This window comes from Ornithorhynchus anatinus, chromosome 17 (genome assembly GCF_004115215.2).
Source record: "Ornithorhynchus anatinus isolate Pmale09 chromosome 17, mOrnAna1.pri.v4, whole genome shotgun sequence".
NCBI lineage: Eukaryota > Metazoa > Chordata > Mammalia > Monotremata > Ornithorhynchidae > Ornithorhynchus > Ornithorhynchus anatinus.
In genome coordinates, this window is record NC_041744.1 from 30,428,722 (window position 1) to 30,442,406 (window position 13,685).

The 13,685-nt window shown below is 40.0% G+C and overlaps 1 protein-coding gene across 1 annotated transcript in view; it reads right to left on the reverse strand.

Moving 5' to 3' along the window:
• The window catches only part of PROS1 (protein S), a 56,686-nt gene that overhangs the window by 39,665 nt on the left and 3,336 nt on the right, over window positions 1-13,685 (reverse strand). Inside the window, exons 2-4 of the mRNA XM_029082139.1 lie at window positions 6,550-6,707; window positions 3,526-3,550; window positions 1,702-1,788 (exon numbers count right to left, since the gene is read on the reverse strand). Of these exons, the coding sequence (XP_028937972.1) occupies window positions 1,702-1,788; window positions 3,526-3,550; window positions 6,550-6,707 (270 nt within the window). The remainder of the gene's footprint in view (window positions 1-1,701; window positions 1,789-3,525; window positions 3,551-6,549; window positions 6,708-13,685) is intronic.

The following is a 13,685-nucleotide window of genomic DNA, read 5'->3' on the forward strand; positions in this document are numbered from 1 at the left end:
TTCTTAAACTCTCTTTGACGTACTCACAGATACACAAGATAGGAATAGGCATAGGGTGGTTATGACCAGAAAGAGCTTTTATAGGTGTATTTCATCAGATAGTCCAAGAATCTTATATTTTTTTCCTTCTCTTGCCATGTTTTTCTTTGAGATTCTCTTTTCTTTAAATCTTTTACCACTTCTAACCTGTAAGCTTGTGATGGGCAGGGAACGTGTGTAGCAATTCTCTTGTGCTGTACTCTCCCAAACACTTAGCACAGTGTTTTGCACCCAGTAAGCACTCAATAAATACTTTTGATTGATCACTGGAAAGTGAAGTGAGCCAAGAGATGGATAAGACTATTTATTGATCATTTGCCCAGCCTGATTCCTCAAAAGAATCCACAAAATATCATCCAAATTATTTGTAAATTAAGATCTTCATCCTGATAGCCTTTCTTGTGCAAATTATTCAAGTAGTTCAGAGGGAAAAATATACTTTGTCTCTTTTACATAAATGCTTATTAGAGTATTTTTGGCAGGGAATATATCTGTTTATTCTTATATTGTATGCTCTCCAGTGCTTAGTAGAGTGCTCTGCACACAGTAAGCACTCAATAAATGCTGTCTGACTGAATTTTTAAATGTCTACTGTTTATGGGTTATTACAATCAGTTGTTTATATAATGAACACGTTCATTATGTGTTCTGCATAAGACAGCCATTGAGGAATTAGTGGGCATTCCTTCTTCAACCCATCTCTGCCTGGATACAACATGACACAGTTCATTCAGTCAACAGTTGAATTTATCAAATCCTTATTTTGTGCAGAGTACTTTTATTAAGCTCTTGAAAGAGTACATTACAACAGAGTTGGTAGGCCCATTCTTTGATGACAAGGAGCTTATAGTCTATAGTGGGAGAGAGATATTTAAGTAAATTATGGATATGTATATAGGGGTTTTGGTGCTGAGGGTGGGATGAAGATAAAGTGCTTAGAGGGTACAGATGCAAGTGCTTATGTGATGCAGAGGGAGTATGGGAAATGATGGTTTAGCTGGGGAAGGCCTCTTAGAAGTGGTATGACTTTAATAAGGCTTCCAAGACGGGGAGAGTGGTGGTCTATCAAGTATGAAGAGAGGGAAGGAGTTCCAGGCCAGAAGGAGGACATGGCTTCTCCCTCAAACTTTTAACCAGCTGCCACACTGCTTGGTTTGAGATGTATCTCTCTTGATAATCAACCAGGGAAGAGCTAATGATCAGTGAAATCCTCAATCCTCAATAATGAAGAGGTGATTAATGGACAGTTGGCAGGGATATGATTGGTCTGCTAAGTGAGAAACTGTTCACTAATGTTACTCCTATCTTGATGCTAATTTGATAGAAAAATCATGGCTTTCTTCGACATTGTCAAGTAACTAACACAAGGTGAAAAATTACTCTTGAGAGTATGAACACAAAAAAGAATAAGACTACCAGGAATGAAATTTCCACACCCTCAGCAAACAAATGTCACTGTTTAACCAAAAATGTTATGGGCCAATTTTATTTTAAAATAATGATACATGATTCACATAGCTGAATGATATGCTAATTGGAAATTTTTCCATTGCCCTAAGATTGTGCAAGAACTGTTCAGTTAAGGGTATCAAATTTGGTGCCGACATTTTTTTTACTTTTAAATGCATAGTGTTGTGAAAAATAGATATTATTGGTGCTTACCAGTGACACAGGACCTCAGGTCAGTGAAAGCATAGGTGGATCGACGGGCAGGCACAAATCTTCCAGGTTGAAATGTGCCAAGGCAAGCTGAAAAACCCCCCACAATATTATTATTTATGCTTCAATACCTACTTAGCTAGTATACTTAAGATTGTGTCTGTTATCCTGAAATGATCTGCTCCAACGAAATACGTAGAAATAAGTCTGAAGGGAACTTTTTGGGCACATGGGTGCAAAACATTGTAACTAAAGACTTGGGAGAGTACAATAGAAACCAGAAACGTATTCCTTCCATTCTAATGAGGAAAGCAGATATAAACATATCTACAAATAGAAATGGTACCATATTAACTTTAAGTATAGGCTGGACTGCATTTTCAGCCACTGTCCCTCAAGGAGGAAATTTTTTCCCCAGGGCTGCCATCTTTGAGTATTAAGGATACTATGTATATGTTTTCAGGGCCTCTGATCAGAACTGAACATAAAGTTTATTCATATATATTCATATTCATATAAAGTTTAAATCTAAGAACAATTTTGTTTAAATATAGTGGTTGGGAATTTTAAAAAAACCTTCTAATTTATCTCTTTAGCCATATTGCATATAAACCTGATTTTATCTCCAAAGATCGCTAAATTATAAGGGGAGGGTGGGTTACAAACCGAATCTTTAGTGCTTTCAACAATGTAAGACAAAGATAGATAGGGCTGAGATATCTCGACCTTCCCAATGACCTTGTATTCACAGGAGTGTGCATGGGAAAATTGCCAACAAACTGTTTGAGTTAATGCAAAGTATAGACTTCAGTAGTTTTGAGATTTATGTGGCATCACATGATTCTTTTAAACATTAGTCCTTTCTAAGACATGAGTGAGAATGAAGTACTTCTTCATATCCCTATCCTAGGTAGCAACTAGCTACCTCTATTTGGTTCTGCAGCTCTACTAAAAAAAAAAAATAGGCAAGGGTACTTTTGTCTTATTGGGGTCATACTTAACACTGATTCGCATATTATGCTTAAGAGGTCCTGACTCCAAAGACGTTCAACTTCTCAGAGAGTGGGAGGAGTCAGGGGCCCATCTATCTGCCCTTCCACTAGTGAAGCAGAAACGTCCCAGATAGCCCTAGCTATATAGATTCAATCGCATTTATTGAGCACTTATGGTGTGCAAAGCACTGTACTAAGCGCTTGGGAGAGTACACTATAACAAGAGACACATTCCTGCCCACCATGAGCTCACAGTCTAGAGTCTAGATGAGTAATGGTCCCAATATATTTGCATATACAAATGACTAGACCTCCAATTTTCTATTTTCTTTGAGGGCAGTAAGAAAGCTACATTAGGAGGGAAGAATGAAGCCCGGTAATTTGTTCTTTAATATGTCGAAATATATTCATAATATATTTTTACCTTCCCACTATCAGTTTTTTTTTTTTCTTTTCAATTCAGCCTTGCTGCTCTTTCAGATTTAGACTCAATTCTTTTTGGCCTCTAAGATACGATCCGGGTATAGATTTAGTGTTTAGAGAAACCCATTTTCAAGACTAAATGTCTGCCTAGAGGCTTGCTTTTCCCAAAATGTCAAATTTACTGCATGGAGTAATTTAGATGATGGGAAGAATCTCTATGTTAAAGGCATATTCTATTAGTAACAAAAGTAAATTCCAAAGAGGTGCCTAATAATTTCTAAAGGGCCTATAAATAAATAGTTTTGCAATTATATTCCATATCTTTGGGTTCCTGAAATTAATGTTAAAAACAAATGAAAAATACACTACATTGTGGGTATAGAGTGAGTGAGCTATATTATTTTCTACTTACCTAGGTATTTAGGGTAAAAATAGTTCTGGAAGAGAAAAAGGTGGAGAAAATTTATAGAGACAAATTTTAATGTAACTGCAGAACTGCAATAAATATGATTGGCTTTTTTGTTAAAACTGACCAATATCTAAAGCAACATATATTTATATATGTAATGTGCCCACAATCGGAAGCAGTTTTCCAGCAACTGAAACCTATTAGATCTATAAATTTAAAACCCATATAACTAATTTTTATTATTTATTATAGGTATGGGTTAGCATGTCTAATGCCCTATTTTATCTAATTCTCACTTAAGTATTCTTTTCCAGGGCCTCTTACAGTGTTTTGCACACAGTAAGCACCTGATAAATACTGTGAATACTACTAGTGAAACAGCAGAGCAAGGGCTTAGAAGTCAAATGATCTGAGTTCCAATCCCTGCCCTGCTAGGTACCTGCTTGGGGCCTTGAGCAAATCACTTAACTTCTTTGTGCCTCAGTTCTCTCATCTGCAAAATGAGGATTCAGTTTCTATTAGTCCGTCAGTCATATTTATTGAGCACTCACTGTGTGCATAGCAATTTACTAAGCACTTGGGAGAGTACAGTATAGCAATAAATAGTCATATTCCCTGCCAACAATTAGCTTACAGCCTAGAGGTTTAGACTGTAAGCCCCATCTGAGACCTGATTATCTTATATCTACTCCACCAAGTGCAGTACTTGGTACATAGTAAGCACTTAAGAAATGCTACAGTTATTACTATTATCATTACTACAGCTCACTAAAAAATTGATTCTAATTGGTTAAGGTTTCAGTAAGACTATAAAATATACTTTTCTTTATGTTAAATCCATTCCTTCATCTCACTAAATTATTAAAATCCCCTTGGGAAGGACACACCTCCCAAATCTCAGGGTCCAGAGCATGCTGGGATCTCCTGCTCTCCCTCACAATGTGGCCATCCTGAGGCCACATCGATTGAGTGTGCAGGGCCTGGAATCCCCAAGCCCCAGAGCACTTTGGCTATTTCGGGTTTCACTGAGGCCATGGCAGTTGGACGACAAGCAGGACCCCAAGGAAACCAGACCAGGTCGATTCTTGGTTCAGGGATCCCTGTAGAGGCTGGAAAGTTTCTTCAGGCTGAAACAAAATCCCAGCCCCATCTGTGGAAGTCCCCACACTGGGAACCAAAAGGGTCGGGACTTCGTAACAGAATCTGAAGGCCTCCAGTTATGCCCACAGATTCCCAACAATAACAATAAGAATTGTGGTACTGTTAAGCACTTGATATATATCAGGCACTGTACTAAGTGCTGAGGTAGATACATGATAAATAGATCAGACCAATCCGTGTCCCAAATGGAGTTCAGAGTCTAAGGTGGAGAGAGAATAGATATTTAATCCCCATTTTACAAGTGAGGTAATGGAGGCACAGAGAAGAAGTGACTTGATCAAGATCACATAGCAGACTAGTAGCAGAGCTGTATTAGAACCCAGTTCCTCTGATTTCCAGATCCATGCACTTTCCACTAGGCCACACTGCTTCTGTGCCAGACCCTAGTTCCAAACTTTCTCCTAGCACCAGAAGACACACAGGTTTTCTGGCTGCTCTATACTCCCTAAAGACCAAACTCTTAGGGATATGCAGAGGCAAATCAGTGACTGTTGTGGCAGTGACAGGATGTCACCAGTTTGCAGAGCTATCCTACCCCTGGCCCTGCAGTTGGCATAGTGGAGAGAGCACAGGCCTGCGAGTCAGAAGGTCATGAGTTCGAATTCTGACTCTGCCACTTCTCTGCTGTTTGACCTTGGGCAAGTCACTTCAACTCTCTGTGCCTCAGTTACCTCATCTTAAAATAGGTTTGAGACTGTGATTTAGTACGGTGCCGGGCACATAGCACTTCAGAAATACCACAATAATAATAATAACTATTATTATCATTATTAACTGAGGCATTAAAAATGAATTTTCATAAACATACATATCCTCAGAAGGCACCCTTCATGGGCTTGGCCTAAGCCTAACATGACTGGAGAAAAAATATTCACTAATATTCACTAATAATTGAAATTATCCAACGTGACATTTCATTGGTTATTTTTATACATCATTTACATTAGTCCAATTGCCCAGTAGCTAGATTATTCCTGACTCCAAAAGAGGTGGGACATTGGGTGTACAGGCAGCAGTAAAACGGACAAGCAACAAGGGAAATCTGGCTCTCATATTCTCTTCTTTAAGTACGGTGACTGTTTGTTCTTATTTGGCCAATCCAAATTTGGGGGACTTTGTTTTTATATGGTATTTGTTAAGTGCTTACTATGTGCCAGGCACTGTACTAGGCACTGGGGTAGGTACAATTAATCATGTCCCACATGGGGCTCACCCTCTTACAGATGAGGTAACTGAGACCCAGAGAAGTTAAGTGACTTGCCCAAGGTCACACAGCGGACAAATGGCAGAGCAGGGATTAGAATCCAGGTCCTTCTGACTTCCAGGCCTGTGCTCTATCCACTATACAATGATGCTTCTGATTTTCAGCTATTCTTTCCAGTTATTGATAAAACAACATCAGGGTCCCAGAAGGAACTGCAGAATTTGGGATGAGGGATGCATTATTTTGAATCCAAGATATCTTCTCCACCAAATCCCACTACCCCCAGGTGTGGGTTAAATGCGACTGATTGATTGATTGATTAAAAGAGGCCAGTCTCTTTCTCCACTCCAAACCCTAGGCTTCTGGGGGGGGGGGTTCCTGGGGCATGAAAAAAATGATTGTAGTAATCTTCCCTTTAGGAAAGGGCCAAACGTATTTGGTAATCTGTGCCCTAAACCCATGGTAGGATAGACATTTTAGACTTCACTCTCATCAACCCACCCCGCCAACACAACCCTTCTAAACATATACTGTCAAAAGAACAATACCTAGCTGAAGCTTCTCTGAGACAACCATGTCTACCTTGCCCAAAGAAAGACCCCATTTCCACTTCTCTGAACCCAACAGCATTCTCACCTCTGAACACCTTTTCCAGTACTTACTGTTTCAGGGTCATTTTCAAAGACCTCTCTGGCTTCCTCTTTATTGCACAGTTCTTCAATGCATTCTCTTTCGAGATTTCCCTGTTTGCGTTCTTCAATCAAGCTATTAGCTCTCCGTTTCCTAACCAGGATCTCAGAAGCATGCTGTTTAGACAAAACTTTGGAAAGATAAAAAATACTACTTTACTTAATCTTTCATAGCCTTTGCTTTAGAACTGTGCATTGTTATAAGGCCCTATGTTTCACAGGAAATGAGATAAAATGTTTTGGATGAATGAAATGTCATAATGAAAAAATGTATAACATAACTGAGATGGGTAGACAATTTTTTTTCCAACAAGTTCATGTACTAGACAGATATGTTGCTAATGGGGACTATAGAGCACTCTCTGAACAGAGAATGTACTAGACCTTATACAATTTTAGGACTACTAACTCCAAATATCACCTTTCTCCAAAGTGGGTTCAACAGCCTGGACCACAAAGTTACTGTAATATAATGGAAAATAACTACTCAGGGTGGAATAAAACAAGGCATTTCCTGGTTCCTCTATTTCTCTGGAAAAATTATATTTCCAAAATATGCTTTGTTCCAACTCATTCTGCCAAAGTGAGATTACTGATATATTTAAGGTCCATTTGAAAACGCTGTGATATCAACTGGATGCACTATCAATAGCATCACAGCCTTTGTGCACATGGAACAGCTAGATTTTCTTCCCTTGTTCTCTGCCATTCACAGTCACCTCAACAGGAATGAAATTACTTATCAAAAATGAGACCATTGTGATCTCTGAGGAGAATACAGTTAAATGGAATTGTTGGTGTTGTAAGGAGAAACAACTGCAGTAGGGAAAACTTTCTACCATCAGTGCCAATTGGGATCAGGAAAAACATTCAGAATCAAAATCCACAGAAAATGCAGAAACTCATTTGAGACAGTTGTTTCAACATTTTCCCCTAAGCAAGTGTTTTTTGCCAGTATGGCTAGCTTGCAGCAAAATGGGCTGATTTGGGCCTTATCTCCTTTCCCCATCCATATGCAGCTGCTGATGGAAATTGAAAAGGGGGGTGAAGAGTGGTGCATTGGATGCACTGTCAAACGTCCAAGAGTGAACTAAGTAGTTACATCATTTCCTTCACCTGCCTGAACATAAGGTCAGGCGATGGTTGAATAAGTTATTTTTCAGCATTTATGGGCAAACTGATCCTCTACTACTTGTCCAAGCAAAACCTTGCTGGAAATCCTGCAGCAGTACTGTCGATACAGTGTCTGCAAAATGGATCGTATGTCTCTGTAAGCCTACTTCCCAGCCAAGAACATTATTCAGGAGACTAGGAAAGTTAGATGTGCTCTTAGAAACAAAAGGAACCTCAGGGATGCAAACACTTCATTTGTTTGGGCCATTAATGAGGTCAGCTATTTCATAAGACATACAGTAAACTGTCGCCGACCTCTACATCTTGTTTCTTTATCTCTGTGAAAACCCACTGCTGTTTTTCACTGAAGGTATATCAATTGAGAAGCCCAGTTTCAAATGATAAAACATAACAGTGGACTATCCAGAAGACACAGCAAGCAGACAGACCAGCCTGTTAGCCATCAAGACAGGGTACTGTCCCCAACCAAGAGCTAAAGTCAGAAACAGAGATGGGCCCGGTACTGGGTAAACCCAATAATACAGCAAGGATTTATTTTTAGCTGCAAACGATGCAGAAAGGAGTGTCAGTCACACTCACATCCAGAGAAAGGATCTCATCATTATTAGTATCATCCTTGAAAATGAAGGATAAGTAATTTAGGAAATCAAAACAATGTTAAAGGATGTTATTTTTATACTTGTTCTTAAGTCTTTGAAACAGTTTCAAGGATAAGAAAAAATAATACCTCCTCAGCCAGGGTTTCAGTTATTGTCTTCTTTGCCTTCGCCCACCACAAAATAACATCTGAATTTTTGAAAGGAGGTACAGACCTGGTAGGATCTGATATATTTACCCCTTTGACTCAGGGGCAGGATTCTCATCAACTTTCTCTCACATGAAATAATAATAATAATGGTATTTGTTAAGCGCTTACTACGTGCCAAGCAAGTGCAGAGATAGAAGGTTATCAGGTTGTCCCATGTGGGGTTTACAGTCTTAATCCCCATTTTATAGATGAGGGAACTGAGGCACAGAGAAGTTAAGTGACTTGCCCGAAGTTACACAGCTGACAAGTGGCGGAGCTGGGATTAGAACCCACGACCAAATGAAACAAGCCTCATTCTTCAAAGCCAGTATTTTCTGAGTCCTGTGAAGTCCTTGTGAGGATGTTCTGGAAAAGGGAACGATTTAGGTAGATGTAAAAATAATCCCGAGTTGAAATGGTTTTTCAACTCATGTTTGGGTAGGGCCGAGACCCCGTCTTTCTAAGAGAAACCTAGAGGGGAAGAAAGCATGTTCCCTACCCTCAAAGAGCTTACAGTCTAGTGACTGGTTGAGTAAAAGTATATCTTTGATTCATGGCTAGCATACAAAGATTAGAAGCAGAGAACGAGAAGAATATCTGTTACTCTCAGGATGGAGAAAAGTTTTCAGAAGGTGATTCATTAATATCAAAATGACTCTGAAAAACATTTATTCATCAAGGAGAAACAGTTTGGGATATGAGAGAGGACTTATATCTGCCCACTTTTCATTTTGAGTATGGCTAACTCTGGGTACCCAAATTGCTGTAAGGACCAATTCTGGGCAACTTGTGACTCTGTCATGACAACCCCCTCCCCCTCCACACAAGAGGCTTGGGAGTCTGGTGACCTGATTGACCTTCTATGAGCCTCAGTTTCCTCATCTGTAAAATGAAGATTAAATACCCCTTCTCTCCCCCAACCCGCCTTCCCTACCCTCTGAGACTGTGAGCCCCATATGGGACAGGAACTGTTTCTCACCTAATTATCTTGTATCTAACCCTGCACTTACTACAGTTCTTGGCTCATAGTAATTAAATACATAACATTATCATTATTATTACCATTTTATTATTATTAGATGTATGTTCCATAGTTCCAAAATCAACAAAGAATAAAGGTTTTTGCTAGGAGATCCCCTTGGCCCCTGCTGCATTTACTCCAGAGTCATTTTATTCCCCTTCAGGATCCTTTAAAACAGTAATAAAAATAATAAAAAATAGTGGTGATAAGTGCTTACTATGTGTCAAACACTGTATTAAGCACTGGGGGGAGATACCCGGTAATGGTCCCACATGGGGTGCTCAGTCTAGGTCCAAGGGAGAATAGGTATTGAATTATCATTTTGCAGATAAGGGACCCAAAGAAGTTAAGTGACTTGTCCAAGGTTACACAGCAGACAAGTGGAACAGCAGGGTTTAGAACCCAGGCCCCAGGACGGTGCTTCTTCCACTAGACCACGCTGCGTCTAGTAATACAGTCCTTGCTTGAGTGACTGGCACATACTAAACACTTTTAAAATACTACTATTATTATAATTAGTATTACCAACACCTCTGCTACCAGAGAGTAAACACTAACACTAAGAGAAGTGGACATAATATAGTCTTCTTCAAATTGCACACCTTGGAATTAGTGATGCAAATAACTTCAATACACTCAAGAGTGCAAGTAAATTAATTCTTAATTAATCCACTGAGGATAGTTTAATAAACACATATGCTTGATCTGTTCAGAGTGGCCCAAGTAAGTGAATGTTGCTGGTCTAAATTGAGAAAAAAGATGTTCCAAGTGTGACTGAATCCCACCTCATTGGACTGGAAGGCACACCTATTCTGTATTGGTTTTTCTTCAGTTAGCATGAAGAATTCCTTGTGGAATGAGGCAGATCATTGGTAACAGCTTCAATTTGGTATTCTAATATGTTTGTGTGCTTAGAAAATAAGCAGGGAGAGAATAATAGGGTCACTTTACCTCATAGAACAGTGGTCTGCTTAGGGAAGAGTATTACCTTTTTTGTTTTCAACAAGTAAGGGTATCATTACTGGCCAAAGTTCATGGCTATTTTTCATATCGCAATTATCTGACTGACTAAAGGTGTTGACCATATGGAGCAAATCACATCAGTACTCACCTCCTCTTAGCTAAGCCCCCTTTCCCCCCCTTTCCCTCTGCTCCTCCCCCTCTCCCATCCCCTCCCCTCAGCACTGTGGTCATTTGTATATATTTTTATTGCCCCATTTATTTTGTTAATGAGGTGTACATCCCTTTGATTCTATTTATTGCAATTAAGTTGTCTTGTTTTTGTCCATCTGTCTCCCCGATTAGACTGTAAGCCCGTCAGTGGGCAGAGATCATCTCTATCTGTTGCCGAATTGTACATTCCAAGTGCTTAGTACAGTGCTCTGCACATAGTAAGCGCTCAATAAATACTATTGAATAAACTCCTTGAACTAACAGCATGATCTAGTGGGAAATGCACAGGACTTGGAATTAGGGGACCCAGGTTCTAATCTTGACTCTGCCACCTCCCTCCTGGGTTACCTTGGGTAAGTCATTTACCCTCTCTGGGCACCAATTTTCTCATTTGTCAGATGGGGAGAAAATACATGTTCTCTCTCTCCCTCTTAGACTGCCAGCCTTATGTAGGACGGACTTTATTCAATCTGAGTATCCATTCCAGGGTTTGGCACATAGTAAATATTTCATAAATACCATCATTATCATGGAGGAGGTTCTTGTAGCATCCTCTCTGCCATGTCCTCAATGCTATGGTTCATGGTTTCAGTCTCTAAGATCAAGGGAAACAGGAGCCATGGGGGCCCTGATGCGAGAGCTCTGAGCTAAGGGCATAAGGGACTGAGGGGTGTTCTCCACCACCTGATGCCATATTGTCTTGCTGTTCCCCACTCTGCCTCAGTCTAGGCTCTCCATTTCAGCCATGCTCATCTTCTAACGGCCCTCTTGTTCCTAATATCTCCCCTTCCAAGTTGTATTATAGGCATGGTTTATTTTCTCCTCTCCTGCCCACAATACCACATACCTTTTCTCTTTTAAAAACTTTTTTTTTCCCATTTCCTAGTAGCAAAGCACAGGTAGGTCATTGGGTATAAAATTTGGGGTGAAGCAATACTACCATGCCTCGTAATACAGCTTTGAGGCAGTTTTTAAAGGAAGCCCTGTCTGCTTTCATAGAATACTGAAAAATTGGGGGGAATTTTTTTTCTTTCCCCGAGCTGACATTTTTAAGCTTAGAACTTATAAATTTCTGGACAAATAAAACAAGGTTTAAAGTACAGACCAAACCCACTACCTTTAGGAACCCTCCTGACTGGCCAGATTTTCCGTGGCTGAGTGTATGGCCCACAACTGTCTCTCAATCAACACTTACATTTACAATATTGCATTTCATAATCAAGTACATATCTTGCTTGTACTGAGTTATATCTCCCTAACCTAGGGTAGGAATTAGGTTTAATTTGAATACCCACCACCCATTATGGTTTTTTTTGTACGTGGCAGGTGTGCAGTACCTGTTGGATTCCTTTTCCCTCAGTTGCTTCCCCAATCTATCACCCTAACATTCTTCAGGGCGTTTGTCACTTCAACTGCTCCTTTCTCGTTAGAGATGATTTCTTTTTCAGGGAAGTGTAATGTAAGACTAATGTTATTCTTTCAATGGTATTCAGAGAACGGTATTCAGCCAGGACAAGTAGGTGAACGAGAATTACATCACCAAAGAAAAAAAAAACACAAACAAATGGTTCTGGGTTACTAAGGCGCGTTCCCCCCCCCCCCCCCCCCATTACAGAGACAAATTTATGAGTACCCACTGCATAAAAGTAACTGTTAGTTTTGGGGCACTCTAAGGCAAACAAGTCACTTTTACAGCACTTAAATTTTCAAACAGATTTGCTAATAAACCAGTTTGCTAAATTTGCTCCACCCTCAGTTAATCACAGGTTTTGGTCTACAATTAAATTCCCCCAAAGCTTTATTCTACAGTATGTGTCACCTAAGGATTGAGGAAATAAGGGATTGAGTGGGCATAAATGGCTTTCCACGGAGGAAAAGACTATTTTCCAATTAATTTAAAAAGTAATTATCAATGGAAAGATTCTTTGGATCCACCCATTCCTCTCCAACTCCCACAGCCACAGCCCTAGTCAAACTGTTAATCATCTCATGCATAATTACTTCAGTAATCTCCTCGTCCAGCTTCCGGGCCTCTAGTCTTTTCCAGTTCCTAGCTAGCCTTCCAGAACGCTGACCCTGCAGACCCACCGTGGTAATATCAGCCAACACTGTGAAAGACAGATCAAATGACAGAGCATTTAACTTCTGGAAAACTCTAGGAGTATGAATCTGGCCTTTGGTAGGCCCAGATGTGTTCCATGGTGACTCTGGAACACTCAGTATGACTTCAGTTGTCCTCAGGAATGGTCAGATCCAAGGTTTATAGCCTTAAAAATAACTATTTGGTGAGTTTAAGAGTTCCATTTCATCTAAATATCTGGGGTGTCTTAAAATAGTAATAGTCAATAAATTGTATTTATTGAGTGCTTATTGTGTGCAGAGTACCGTACTAAGACTTGGGAGAATACAGTATATCAGAGTTGGTAGACACATTCCCGGCCCGTGACGAGCTCACGGTCTAGCAGGGGAAACGGACATTAATATGAATAAATAAATTACAGATTTGTATATAAATGCTGTGGGGCTAAGAGAGAGGTGAATACGGGGAGCAAATCAGGGTAAAAAGAAGAAATGAGGGCTTAGTCGGGGAATCTTGGGGAGATGTGCCATCAATAAGGCTTTGAAGGTGGGGAAAGTAATTGATAAAAAGCGGTAGGGCATTTCAGGCCAGAGGCAGGACATGAGCGAGAGGTCGGCGGGAAGGTAGACAAGATAGAGGTACAGTGAGTAGATTGGCATTAGAGGAGCAAAGTGTGTGGCTGGGTTATAGTAGGAGAGTAGCCAGTGAGGTAAGAGGTGGATCGGAAACTTCTGGAGGGTCCTGAGATGTGGGGAAACATGGACTGAAAGTTTTTGTAAAGATATCATCTGGGCAGCAGAGTGAAGTATGGACTGGAGTGGGGAGAGACAGGGGTCAGGAAAGGTCAAGAAGGAGGCTGATAATAATAATAATAATGTTGGTCTTTGTTAAGCGCTTACTATGTGCAGAGCACT